The sequence below is a fragment of the Accipiter gentilis genome, chromosome 2, assembly GCF_929443795.1.
Source record: "Accipiter gentilis chromosome 2, bAccGen1.1, whole genome shotgun sequence".
Taxonomy (NCBI): Eukaryota; Metazoa; Chordata; class Aves; order Accipitriformes; family Accipitridae; genus Astur; species Astur gentilis.
In genome coordinates this window covers 37,408,332-37,421,732 of record NC_064881.1, presented here as the reverse complement: position 1 = coordinate 37,421,732, position 13,401 = coordinate 37,408,332, and the positions used below count along the sequence as shown (strand labels likewise).

The 13,401-nt window shown below is 37.1% G+C and overlaps 1 protein-coding gene across 3 annotated transcripts in view; it reads left to right on the top strand.

Moving 5' to 3' along the window:
* Window positions 1–13,401, top strand: part of CSMD3 (CUB and Sushi multiple domains 3) — a 767,893-nt gene that overhangs the window by 441,383 nt on the left and 313,109 nt on the right. For all 3 annotated transcript variants that reach the window (XM_049824473.1, XM_049824463.1, XM_049824457.1), the window contains one exon: window positions 7,522–7,716. In XM_049824473.1, the coding sequence (XP_049680430.1) occupies window positions 7,522–7,716 (195 nt within the window). The remainder of the gene's footprint in view (window positions 1–7,521; window positions 7,717–13,401) is intronic.

The window sequence follows — 13,401 nt, the reverse complement described above, 5'->3', positions numbered from 1 at the left end:
CTGGCCTATTTACAGTCCCTTGTGCTTATCTTGTCTTTTGTTTATCAATTTTTTCCTACTTGGATGCCTTCTATGTGCAACTACACCTGTCTATCTTTGCCTTTTTGGTGATCAAATTGCTCACATGCTTATGTAAAATGCTTGTGTGTTATGCCTGGCTACACCATTACAATGTTAAAAAGAATACTATCATACTATCATTAGTTACTCTGTTTTGGTATGCTTGTATATAGGCTGGAGGTAGGTTCCTATAAATTATATCCTGATTAATACATTTTTAACTTACAGCTGTAACAGCCATGGGGAGAGAAATTTCTAGACTGCCATTCAGAGCAACTGCAGTAAATAGTAGTCGAGCTTCTGTCTTGAGTGCTCTGGATTGTACCTACCTATTTGTAGCTTTTGGAAGGCAAACCAGCATCTTCTGTCACCTTTTGTATTGAGTTTATCTATTACACAGAAACAGAGAGTTTCTCATTAAAATGGAGTTCTGTGTATTTCACTTGCTTCTGTCCTGAGGGAGATGAAAAGGTTGAAACTAACCAAAAACGTAAATAGCTCCACATTTACTACTTGGCACTACATTTACTGACAGCATAATAATTGAAGGTGACATTAAATATCTTCTCCAGCACTAAATGCCATTAGCACTTACTCACATTACTTTTTGCTGGCAAAATCATTACATTTCTTCTGAAGGACATATGAAGAATTGCCTACATTGTACTGCTATCAAATAATTTGGCATTTATTCTACACCAAAGTCCAGGCAGGATATATTCCCAGCTAGGGCAGACATGATGATGCAATATGTAAGCCCACAGCATGAATAACACTGCAAAATATAGTGTGAGGCTTTCCTGGGAGCATATGCAAAATTGAATTTTGCCACCCCAGCAGTGAAGAGAGAAGGACTGGGTTTAGCCAAGTTGTTCTTTTTGGTGACTTGGACAGAAATCGGAAGGAGAGGAAATGCCTGAAGTATCAGGCTTGCTGCTATGTGTAGAAGATGGTAGAGAGAACAGAGTGGCTGTTGGCGAGACCATCATACCCTCCACCCAGAGCTGCTTCACCTCACACATTTGGATTTCTTTTTCTTTTTTTTTTCTTTCTGATGGTAGAGGTAGCAGAGTAGTTTTCCATGCCAACTGGCAGACAAAATAGGCAAAAGACGATGGATGTTTTGATATCCCAAAAGTCAGATGCAATGAGTAACTGGTCCCATTCCTGTCTTTCTCCTTAACACCTAGGAGTATGGTAATTCAGAGGCTTACCTGGAATGTAAGTGAATCATCAACTGCATGATTTGAAGGAGAGCTGTATAACTACATCTCCCCTTCCCAGAAGTTTGTATTACATGCTTGGCTTTATGAAAAATATAGTCTTTATTGTTGAAGCTGTTTTCCTCTGAGTAAAACAAAAAAGTTCCACTAAACATAAAAGGAAATGAGATTAAGTGGGCTTGGTAACTGAGAGACCCAGACTCCACGTTTTCCTCCAAGGATTGTTAATATTATTTTCACAGTATTGCAAGGACTAAATTCCCCTGTGGCTGTCTACTTTTCTTGCATCATAGTTCACCTCTCCATCTTTTTTTTTATCTCTCTCTCGTTTTGTTTTGGTTTAGGTTGTCAGTCTTTCAGAGAAGTATTTCTTAAGACTTACCTTGAACATTGCTGTCTGGATACAAAAGAGATAAGCTGACAGCAGATTACTGTGTAAACATCTTTTTCTTGATATTGTCTTATATTTCAGCTCCCAGCCCTCTATTTTAGCTGCTTCATCCCCAGGTCATTTCTCACAAATGTAGAATGTAAGCATGAAGAAAATATGCTGTCTTCTTATTGGTTTTTATAGCTACCGGTGATCATTGCAAGCTAAACTTTGAGCTGTACCTAGGTATCTTAGTACTGTAACTAAATATTGGCAGGTCTGGGGTTATTCAGTACTATTGAAATATAAAATCAGTTATAGTGAAAATGAGATATTGAATCAATTTTTCTTAACAGAAATTGTAAATTTGCTCTATGTTTTCTTCTGTTTCATGTCCTTTTAACATTTATAAGAGTTCTGCTTACTCCTTTAAGGTTTCGCTGTGGTGTTCTCTATGGTGTCAAGCCTAAATCTAGTAATGAGAAAAAAACAAACAAGAAAATTATTGAAGAGTCTAAGGCAGTCTTCTTGGGTAAAAATTAGGCCTGTGTATAAATGGGTGTTCTTAGGTCATCCCATTTTGCAGAACTAGAACTAAACGTAGGTCAGTTAAAATAGGATTTACAGTAAAAATTAAAGATGCAGTTGATTAGCATGGGATAATCCTTATATTTAGTTTGTATTTGGAAAAAAATTTGGAACAATTCATCAAACACTGCCAAGACTTCAGGTTTAATATTTCTGTGCCATGTAATTATACTAATCAGAATAAATTCTGGCCCTTTAAAAAATTTACAGAGTTCCTTGGGCATGTGGTAGTCCGATTATGATATCTCTCAAATAACAGTCACTTAAAGTATGCACTGATAGTACCAAATGGTACAATTTTAATTTTTATAAAAAAAGTAACAATGCAATATTAACTGTCACTAGTTGTATAATGAACCCTGCTCACTCCGAAAAGAAGTACTTTAAAGAAGTGTTTTCCATATTTGAGCAGTTTAACACATTTATATTTTCATTTCTTTTTATGTGTGTGTTTAGCCTAGAATGGAGGTGTGTGTGTTTGTTAAAGTCTAGTTAAAATCTACTTACAAAAGCAAAAATAACGCCATATTACTGAATAACTTTATTCAGTAAAGACAGCTGCAATCTAATAAATTACAGAAGTAATTTTTCCATAATAAATAGTTTAAGACCAAGAGAGAGAGAGGATAAAAAAGGGATTAATATAATTTTCACTCTGTCTTGGCATTCATAAACCCAAAGTTAATTAAAAATATCCATTTTCTGCTAACACTCCTGCTTATATTTTTCAAGGCTATCAGTCTCTTTTTGCCCCTTTCAAGAGTAGAAACAGTATATCACAGAAAAGGTACAACATGATCAATCTTTTCTACAAGGAACGTAGGCTACTAATGTAAAGAACTTCATTAATGTTTGTTACTTATAAGATGGAGAAGAATAAAACTGAGTTACTAGTATATAATCTGATTTTTAATTAGTATTTCCCAGAAACTATTTTTATCTCATATTGATCTTTATTATGGCAACATACGTGGTCTCAGATAATTATTCTCATTCAATAAAACTAAACATAAATTCAACTTAAGTAGGAAGTAAACAAAAGTTAGATTTCAAATGTCTTCTCTTTTTGAGTTACTTCAGTAAGTCTGATGAAGATTTCTAATGAGTTAAATTTTAGGACAAGCCCACAGAAATGTGTGACTTGAAAATGGATGATGCAGAGAATGTGCCAGTAACCAAAAGAATAGGAAGTCAAAAGGCTGTGATTTTAAGCTTGGTCAGATCCATGTATTGGTTTACTTATATCTGGCTGTGGCAGGTACACCCTGCCCCAAAAGGAAACAAAACTTCTCCAGGCAGGGAGGAGAGGAAAAAAGACCCCAAACCTTAGAGGCTGCAGGTTGAAAATTGAACTGCCCAATCAAGATGTGCCAGGTACACAGAACTGTTGACCTTCTTGGCCAATAGGGATTAAAATGACCACAGATCAGATTCGACGGGTATAAACAGGGTCCCGCTGGAGGCCATTTTGAATCAGTCCTCCTCAGAGCAGCGGGTCTGCAGTTGGGGACTCCCCCTCGGGTTGGGGCACCGCCCGAGCGAACTCCTTCAGGTTGAGAGCCCTTATCTTTTAGGTGAGTGATATGTGCATTTTGAGCCATCATTTTAAATCTTAAGAGTTCTTAAGTCGGCTGTGTAGTACTAATTCCCCTTACTTCATTGAGCCTGTGGTTTACAAATGTTACTGGAGTTCTAACTAACTTTTTACTGAAGAATAAATCTAAGCTTTAACACCTGTTGGATTTGATTGTGTGAGCTTCCGTAACACTGGCCATGCGCTACTGTTGATGCAAAAGGGGGAATGAGGCAGGAGAGTGCTTTACTGGGTACAGCAGAATGCAGGAACATGGCAACCTGAAATGAGATTGGTTTAAGTTGCTATAGAACTGCATACTTACACCTGGCTCCTTGCTTCCAGTTTATATCCCAAACACAGGAGCCCTTAATGAGATTTCTGGTCTTTGTGAAGGTATTTATAAAAGCAGTCATACCTTAATCTTCCCTCTAATAAGCTGTATACATTGAAGTCCTCAGTCGGAGCCTCTTACCTCATTTGTGACTCCTTTATGAATGCTTCCCGCTTCATCTACATCTTTGTTCAGTTATGGAGATCAGAACTAGACACAGTATCTGAATATGGTCACATAAATTACAAGCAATGAAGTCTCTCTGCTTCAGTCTGGATTTCCTAGTTTAGGTCAGGACAGACAAAATGCACACATTAATTATATGCAACAACTGGACATACGTGAAGGAGAAAGGATATTTATTGCCTGTGACAAAGTTGTTAATGCAAAGACGACTACAAAGTTGGGAGTGATTATATCTATCTCCCCTTTCTTCATTGGTAGAAGCAGGGGTTGTCAGTGGTTGGGAGGAAGTGTGTCAGCTCCAGCCATGAGAGTTTGGTCCCAGGAGTCCCTGGAGGTCCTCCCTGGGCAGGCATTCCAGAAGCCACAGTCATGCCAACCGCCCTTTGGGCTGAGGTGGATGATTCTTTTGAGGTGGAGAGCATCTTCCAGATTGTTTGATTTTTGCTAGTTGGTGGACTGCTTTGAGCTGTTGCTCACTGATCAGGGTGTAGGCAAATATATTTTTATAAGTTTAGAGTTGCTGTTTCTACCACTTACGCAGATTTTTTGTTGCTGTTTTCATTACAACTGTATAACTGTGCTTTATCTAGCAAAAGTTACAGCCCTATGAACTACATAGCAACATGCCAAAGGTCAAACTGTGGGCCCTGCCATCAGCCTAATTACTCAAGTGATTTCAGCTCAGTAGGCCAAGACATTGACAATACCAGATGCTGCTTTTATGTCCAAAGACTGCTTTAGTCTGTTTTATTGCTATGATAGAGTATGTCCATCATGGCACATTTTTGCTGGCAGTTCCTCCCGCTAGGTTTTTTCAGTCAGTACTTCCCAAGATGGAATTCTTCAAGCTGTTATGTACTACACAGAAGTATGAGTTTACATGTGATGATACTGAATAACCTACTAGTTGTTTGCATAACTTTTAACAACCTTTCAAAACTGTTTTTTTAATTATTTATTATTTGATATTCTTTATATTCTCTTAACTTCTGTTTCTTCTTTGGTATTTTCCTCTGAAAGGGTTACAGTTACTCCTAAGCCATTGCTAGACTTATAAAGTAAAACTCTTTGTAGGGCAATCTACCAAAACAATTAATCGCACCAGTGGTCCACTCCTTTCTGGCCCTATTTCTAAGGACCTTTCAGAGCAGACCAGATGAGTTATGGTTAACTTAATTCCTGCCTTCCTATCTCTTGAGATCTCTGCAGTTCCTCCCCATCACATTTTTTGATACAAAATACAGGTTTTAACATCCTTCTGAGGTAATATCAGAACTGAAAGTACTTCACCGTCACCCTGTGCTGTGATTATGCTGCCTGGCTTTTTTCCAGATACTACTTAAAATACCAGTACAGTCATGACAGCTGATGAGTATAAATGTCAGGAAATCTGGATCTCCTCTTTATGTGTAATATTGCATGAAGAAATTTTCCATGGTTTCTTGATTTATTGATGATGGGTAAAATATTAAGGATATACCCGTGTTCTTTTTCTTTATGGTTTAAGGCTTGTATATAATATTACAGCTCCACCATGAAGCTTTTCAGAAGTATAGGCAGACTGAATTTTATGCATCAAGTAATGTAACTGCAGCCAGGCTAGGCTAAGAGAGTGACTGCTGTTGTTGGGAAGGGTTGTCTTTCATTCTCTTGCCTCCCGTAGCCATCCTATACCGTACAATTGCTTCCATAGAAGCAGCAGTAGCAGCCACAGCTCTCAGTTCCTGAGCTGAAATACAGAGCAATCAACCAATTTTGAAGCCTTGATAAACTGGTGTCATACACAAGCAAGCTATACCTGGAGTCAATGTTTATCTACATTTACAGATAACAATACTGAAAATCTATCTCCGTTGTCTGAAACTAGCAAGAAAAACAGGCAATCAATCCCCTCACTAAAAGTGACGACTGTGCGCAAAATATTGAAAAAGTTTTTGTAGCCCCTATGAAAAGTATGGGATTGCATTATTTTTTAATGCCATCCTCAAATGGTAGACAACTATTCAATGAAAGCACTATTTTCATTCCCAATATATGTAGCATTTCCTAATTCAAAATGTCAATAAATGAATGCTTTCTCTTGTCTGTTATTATGATTCTTAATATTTCAAAAATGCAACATCTGAGAAATCATTCTGCTAAGTTAATGAAATACTGCTTTCTTTTAAATTTCATGGGGGAACTTGCATATTTTTTGTCTAGCAGACACATTAGTAAACCAGAAGAAAAAAATTGTGCTTATTATCTTTTTAGGACGCAGTCCTTTCTGATGTCTCCATATGTAGGCATATATATGAAGTTATAATTTGCAGTGATCACATGTCAGGAAGGTGGATATTGTGCTTGTGATATTTGTTCTCACTGAAAAAATCAACATTTTTTAAAAGTTAAGATTTATTTGCAGTATTTTTAATAAATAAAATATCAAAATATAATAACTAATTCATGCATGGGTTTTAATGATATTGCTATAAATATGACTTTGCTCACTTTTGGTAGGTAGATGAGTTTGTTTGCTCTCCCAGTGTAAGGTGTATTCTGTAGTAGAAGAAATGGACGATCTTTGTTATAGTGTTTAGATATATGCAGGGAAATTAAAATTTTTTAATTTGCCCCTAGATAAAGTTGAAACTTTGGAAGGATTTGTACATGCTAAGAATTTCTTTGACCTTAAATATAATGATGTGGTTAAAGTTTCAGTGTTTCTTTCTTTCACTGACATCATCCCTTTTGTTCACCGGCTCTCAGTACAGGAAACAAAATAGACTATGGCAATATCAGGCACACAGAGGTCAGTATGGCTCGAATGGTTGTGATGGTCAAGTGAAAACAAAAAAAATGACTGAAATTGTTACATAGTAGATGCTTGCCTTTCTGATGGATGCTTCTGGCCCATTGTAACATTGGATAGGATGGGCTATTGGAAAAGAGAACTTAGCCATCACTGAAATCAGCCAGCGCCTAGCTGTTCAAACTAAGATTCTTGCTGATATAACTTTATCATATTGTAAGCCATTTTTTGTTCTAGTATACATTTTCTGCTGTTGGTGAAGCATTTGTTTCTTACTGTTTCCTAATATAAATAGTTTGTTCTTACTAGCAGAATAAAATCCTAAAAATGTCATCTTACTTGCAAGATTTATCACACTATTTCCCCTCCCCATCTTTTTTTTTTTCTTTTGAAAAGCATTTGGACATAATGAGTGCCCTGATCCTGGAGTGCCAATCAATGCTCGGCGTTTTGGTGACAACTTTCAACTGGGGAGCTCAATTTCTGTTATATGTGAGGAAGGATTTATTAAAACACAAGGAACTGAAACAATTACTTGCATGCTAATGGATGGAAAAGTAATGTGGAGTGGACCTATTCCTAAGTGTGGAGGTATGTATGATATTTCTTTCTGATTCAGGAGAACTTGCTGTGATGTCTTTTAAGTTGTCACCAAATGAAGTTCAGATTTTTGCAAATGCATAGCACAAAGCTCCTGTAAAACCTAGTCCTTAATAAAGGAGTCCAGTGAGGCATGGGCTTTTATTATAAACCTGTCCGCAGGAATGAATTTTTCTTATAACTGTTATAAGGACAGAAGAAAAACACAGAAAAAAAATGCTATAAACATCAGTGATGCAAGCACTGCTATATAACTTCTGTAACAATGAAGACTCATTTAAGGAACTTATTAGGGTTGGAATGGGAGTAGTTTACACTGTTCATACTTTCAGATAGTCCTCATTTGGCACTGGTGGAACTGCAGTATCCCAAAGATATTTTATGCTTGACAAGATCACTCCTGCCCTTTTATTTGTTCTTTTTAAAGCATGTATTTGTCCAATTTGAGAAACTGTTTAAAGCAGTGAGCTTCAGTGCTAGCAATACACCAACAAAATTCATCTCTACATTTTTGAATTCCAGTCCAATTGGTATCATGATTGGCCTCAGTAATACCTAGGAGAAAGAAATAGGAGGGAAGAAGAAAATAAGAAAATCTTTCCGTTTCACTGAACCTTACTTTACTATATTACAGGTTTCTGTTCTTCGATATTTAAATCTCTTGTTCAACTTGTCACTCAAGGTTCTTAAGCAGTCAAGAAGTCTGGGGGTTTTGAATTTTTTTTTTTTTTATTATTATTTTCATCTGGTTTCATATAGAAGGTTTTCTTCAAAATATAGCTATTGACGTCCTACTTCAGACAGATGAACTATATAAAATAATTTTAGTGCTCAGTGATGTTTGCTGATACAATATTAGATTAGAATGAAGTTGTTGATCTTTTTTCAGATCTTCATCTATGCTATTTAAAACCATTTGAGAAGATTTACCTCTCTGTTGCAGTGCTTATGTTTCTTCTATCCACAGTGACACCTAGGCTGGGGAAGATTCTCTAAGCAATTGATCTTCCTATTTATAGAAATTAAATACTTGCATACATCACAACCTCTAAAACACAGTGCTACACATATTTTGTTGGACTTGTTTATACTAATAGATACAGAAATATAATCCTAAAACACAGTGCTATGCATATTTTGTTGGACTTGTTTATACTAATAGATACAGAAGTATAATCTTTGCTTCATTCATTGCCTATATTTTAAGATCTCTTCACCTGAAGTGAAAAAAAAATTCAGTTGCTTGTAACAATTTTTTAAAAAATATATGATTTAATCAATAATGATATAATCTCTGATTTATAGTTTGTTAGTTTTTATTTTAAACAAAAGCTTAGCTCTTATTTTCACTATGTAACTGCCTTCCTAACAAAATTTGCTTAATTTTAATACAGGAATATGTCTGCTTATAATATCATTTGCATTCAGTTCACTTTCTGTGATAAATTATTATTGTTTAATAGATATAAGGTGGGTCAGTTTCCCTAGATAAGATTAGTATACGCTATAATGCCCTTGCTTTATTATAAGGTTCATGGAGCTACATAACACTGCTAATAAAATATAAGGTTGCATTTTCAATGTTACATTAAAAACTTAAATTAATGTGGGTATTTTTAAATGTCCGTACATACGCAAGATAATCTGATCCATAGGTGGTCTGAGTCTCTAAATGGAACATATATTGGAATCCTAGAGGTTGGGACACTGGTATATTTCAATTAGATGTATTTATCAACTGTAGAATTAGATATACTTTTTAAATTTAAGATAAAATTTGAAGGCAAATGAAACTATTTTTAAGCTAATAATGTAATTTGGTCTGATGGAGTGTTCAGCATTTTTACTGACTGTGTACACATTTGCCTGTAACACATAGTGATTTAATATAAGGTGAAGTTTGCTTGCCTTACACACACCTCATAATTTCATTGTCACACATGAAGTCAAAGGCATGAACTCTACATACTGACTGGGAGACACTGAATGTAACTGCTTGTGCAGTTCTCCTTCCATTGCAGAAATGTCAGCTTTTACAATATATAGAAGAGAACCATTTAATAATATATGTGGTGCAGATGCCTAGGGTCAGCATACTCATTTTTCAGGGCAATCCTGACCAGCTTTCTTCCAGCCCTGCCCATTGCCCAGCGTCCCATTTCAGCTCAGCCTGGCGCTGTCGGTCCCTGCCCCAGCAATGCCACAAGAGAGCTGGTCTCCAGCCCTGTTCTCTGCTGATCTCAACAGGCTCATGGGACTCCCTGGTTTGACCTCAGACCTAACCCTTCAGTTGCATTATTCTGATGGTCACTTGGCTGTCACCAGACTCTTTTCCTGTCACCAATCCAGTCCTGTTCACCTTGCTGAGATGGAATTGGATGATGCTCTGTCTGTGAAGGCACTAACTCTGCCTGTGAGTGTCTGTGTGCTCCTTGGTGCATGACTCCTGGCTTTTCTTCTCTAGTGGAGCAGCTTTTGCTGTTCCCTGATGCTTTTGAATTTGGGTTTCCTGTCCTTGTGCCTTTCATCCTTCCTGTGTGAGGGTTATATGGAGGATTTTCCCATAATCTCTTGTAATATTATGCTGTTGTACCTGTGCTGCAGCTCTAACCTTGGTCTTCCTGCATAACTCCTGTAATGCTTAATATCCTGCTGTTCTGTAGCATGGGTGATAAGCTCTTGAAAAAAGGGTCTAAAACTATGAATCTACAAGATGTTCAGTGATTAGGCTGGCATCCTCAAAACTTTCTTCATACTCACATATGGAAATTTCCTGCCGCAACCCTTGCACCTTACTATACAAAGAAATAAATAGAAACAACTCTGTGAGAATTCTTAGATCAAGCTAAGATTGTCTTTCAGTATTTGGCATAGACCCATGTTTGACAAAGAGATTCTGGTTGATGACAACTTCTAGTTATGTTATATTTCTAGTGTTTTGTTTTTAACATACTGACAGTGGGTATGAATCTGCCAGGCAACCATCAAATGGAACTGGAAGAAAGAACAGAGTCTGAAAATCAGTGTAAAAAAGGTCAGGGAAACAATCTTTTGGCAAGATGACTGGAGAGTTTTATTTTCTAAAAAACAAGGCTCTTTAAGATAAGCCCAGTCACTCAGCTGTTCTGAAGGGAAGGACTCCTGGGTGTAAGACATCAGCATGTGATGGTGAAAGTTAAATAAAAAATTCTATTGAATCTTGCACTGCAGACATCAGGAAGAACCATAATCAGGGGAAGGATAAGAAAGACTTCCTTTTAAAAAACAAAACCCAAAACAAAACAGCAAAACACTATTATTCTCAGATCCCAAATACAAAGAGAAATTACTCCAAATTCAGGCAATCTTACAATGGGCATTATTTTTAATGGAATATTCATAGGGGTGTTTTTGTAAGAGAGTTACTTTTTTGTATTCCAAAGACAATCTTTAACAGTTTCATGGAAATTTTGTGAGGAAATGGAGCTTTGTACTAGTTTAGCAATACTGTATTCCAACTATAGTAGTATATTGGCTCAAAGTAAGGCCATCTGGTATTCCTATTCTTCTTGATATATTTTGTAGTTTACAGGCTCCATATGTATTATGAATATGTATAAATGGTTATATACAATAAAATGTAGCATTGATAAATGTTGGAGCTTTAACCTTCTGGTTGCTGAGGTGAATATGAGTTTAAATAGATTATAGTTTGGTACTGTTTGCTGAAGGTAGCATGAAAAAGGAACTTTAAGGTAAAAGGGGATAAACAGTAATCTAAACCATCAGTGAGGAAAAAAAGTCTAAATCTGCATATTTAGAAATGTTTGCAACATATTGAATTCTGAACTTTATATAACTTTTAGAAACCCTTTTTTTCCCTACACAGTAAGAGAAAGATGGGCTGTTATGTCCTTAAAAATACAAAATACCTCTTTACAACAGTTCATCATTTTAACATAGGAGCTTGGTTATCTCCTGAGAAAAATGAAGATCAGACAAACATATGATAATTCATGATCTTCAATTTGAATGTGTGTCAAAGAGAGCAAAATTAATCTATTTTTGTAATTGAGAGGTCCAGGTTAATATAGACAATGGTATGTACTGTGCTGCTTTGTGAAAATGAGCAACCAAAATGCTTTGCAGACTGTGTTAGGTGAAAAAAAATACAGAAATTTAAGAAATAGCCATGTCTTTGAGGGAAAATGCTGTATATTTCACACTATTCTTAGTAGAGACATATGCCTGTCAGCAGTACATTAAGACGTTTCCAACACAATGTTGGTCATTTATTTTCCTTGTGTAGCCTTGTATGCATAATGTCCACTGGAAAGTGGTGTTATGAAACTTTATGGTGCAGCTTTCTCTTGCTGCTGAGTAAGATGCTTCTGCTCTCTGTCTAAATGGATACTTACATGATACTAGTAATCAAAAAATTCGAGTGCTTTCTGATAATTAAATACATAAATAGTTATATTAGTGATGGGGCAGAGTGTAGCCTCAGCGAGTTTGCCACACCAGCAAACCTGGACGAGTGGCCGATACGCCAGAGGCTTGTGCTGCCATTCCGAGGGACCTCAACAGGTTGGAGAAAGGTGCTAATAGGAACCTTATGAAGTTTAACAAGGGGAAGTGCAAAGTCCTGCACCTGGGGAGGAACAAGGCCATGTACTGATGCATGCCGGGGGCCATGCAGCTGAAAAGCAGCTTTGCAGAAAAGGTCCTGTGGGTGCTGGTGGACACCAAGTTGAACGTGCCCTTGCAGCAAAGAAGGCTAATGGTGTCCTGGGATGCCTAAGACAAAGTATTGCCAGAAGGTTGTGGGAGGTGATCTTTCCTCTTTACTTTGAGTACTGCTGAGGCCACACCTGGAGTTTATGTGCAGTCCTAAGCTCCTCAGTACAAGAAAGGAACATACAGGAGAGAGTCCAATGAAGGGCCACAAAAATTTTTAAGGCATTGGAGCATCTCTCCTATGAGGAAAGGCTGAGAGAGCTGGGACTGTTTAGCTTGAGGAAAAGAAAGCTCGGGGGGGATCTTATCAATGTATGTTAATACCTGAAGTGAGGGTGCAAAGAAGATGAAGTCAGAGCCAGATTCTTTTCAGTGGTGTCCAGTGACAGAACCAGAGGCAATGGGAACAAACAGAAACACAGGAAGTTCCATCTGAACATCATGAAATGCTTTTTCACTGTGAGGGTGACCAAGCACTGGCATAAGTTGCCCACAGAGTGGAGTGTGTGGAGTCTCCTTCCTTGGAGATGTTCAAAAGCTGTGTGGTCATAGTCCAGATCATGTGCTTGTTTAGGTAAATGCATAAATAAATTACTACTGGAGCAGAATTAACTTCCTATCCCTTCTTTTTTTTTTTCTTTTTTTTCCCCAGTAAAAGTCCCTGACCAATTCATTATGAAATCAGCTTAAGGCTACCCCTTGCCTTTGCTGGAAACTGGATCAAGTCTGTATTAAATGTACATGCAGTAGTAGTTTACATGACTCCATCTTTGCAGCAGTAACATCATGTCCTCATAGAATTATAGAATGGTTTGGGTTGGAAGGGACCTTTAAAGATCATCTAGTCCCCCCTCTGCCATGGGCAGGGACATCTTCAACTAAATTATGTTCCTCAAAGCCCTGTGCAACCTGACATTGAACACTTCCAATGAGGGCATCCACAACTTCTCTAGGCCAGCT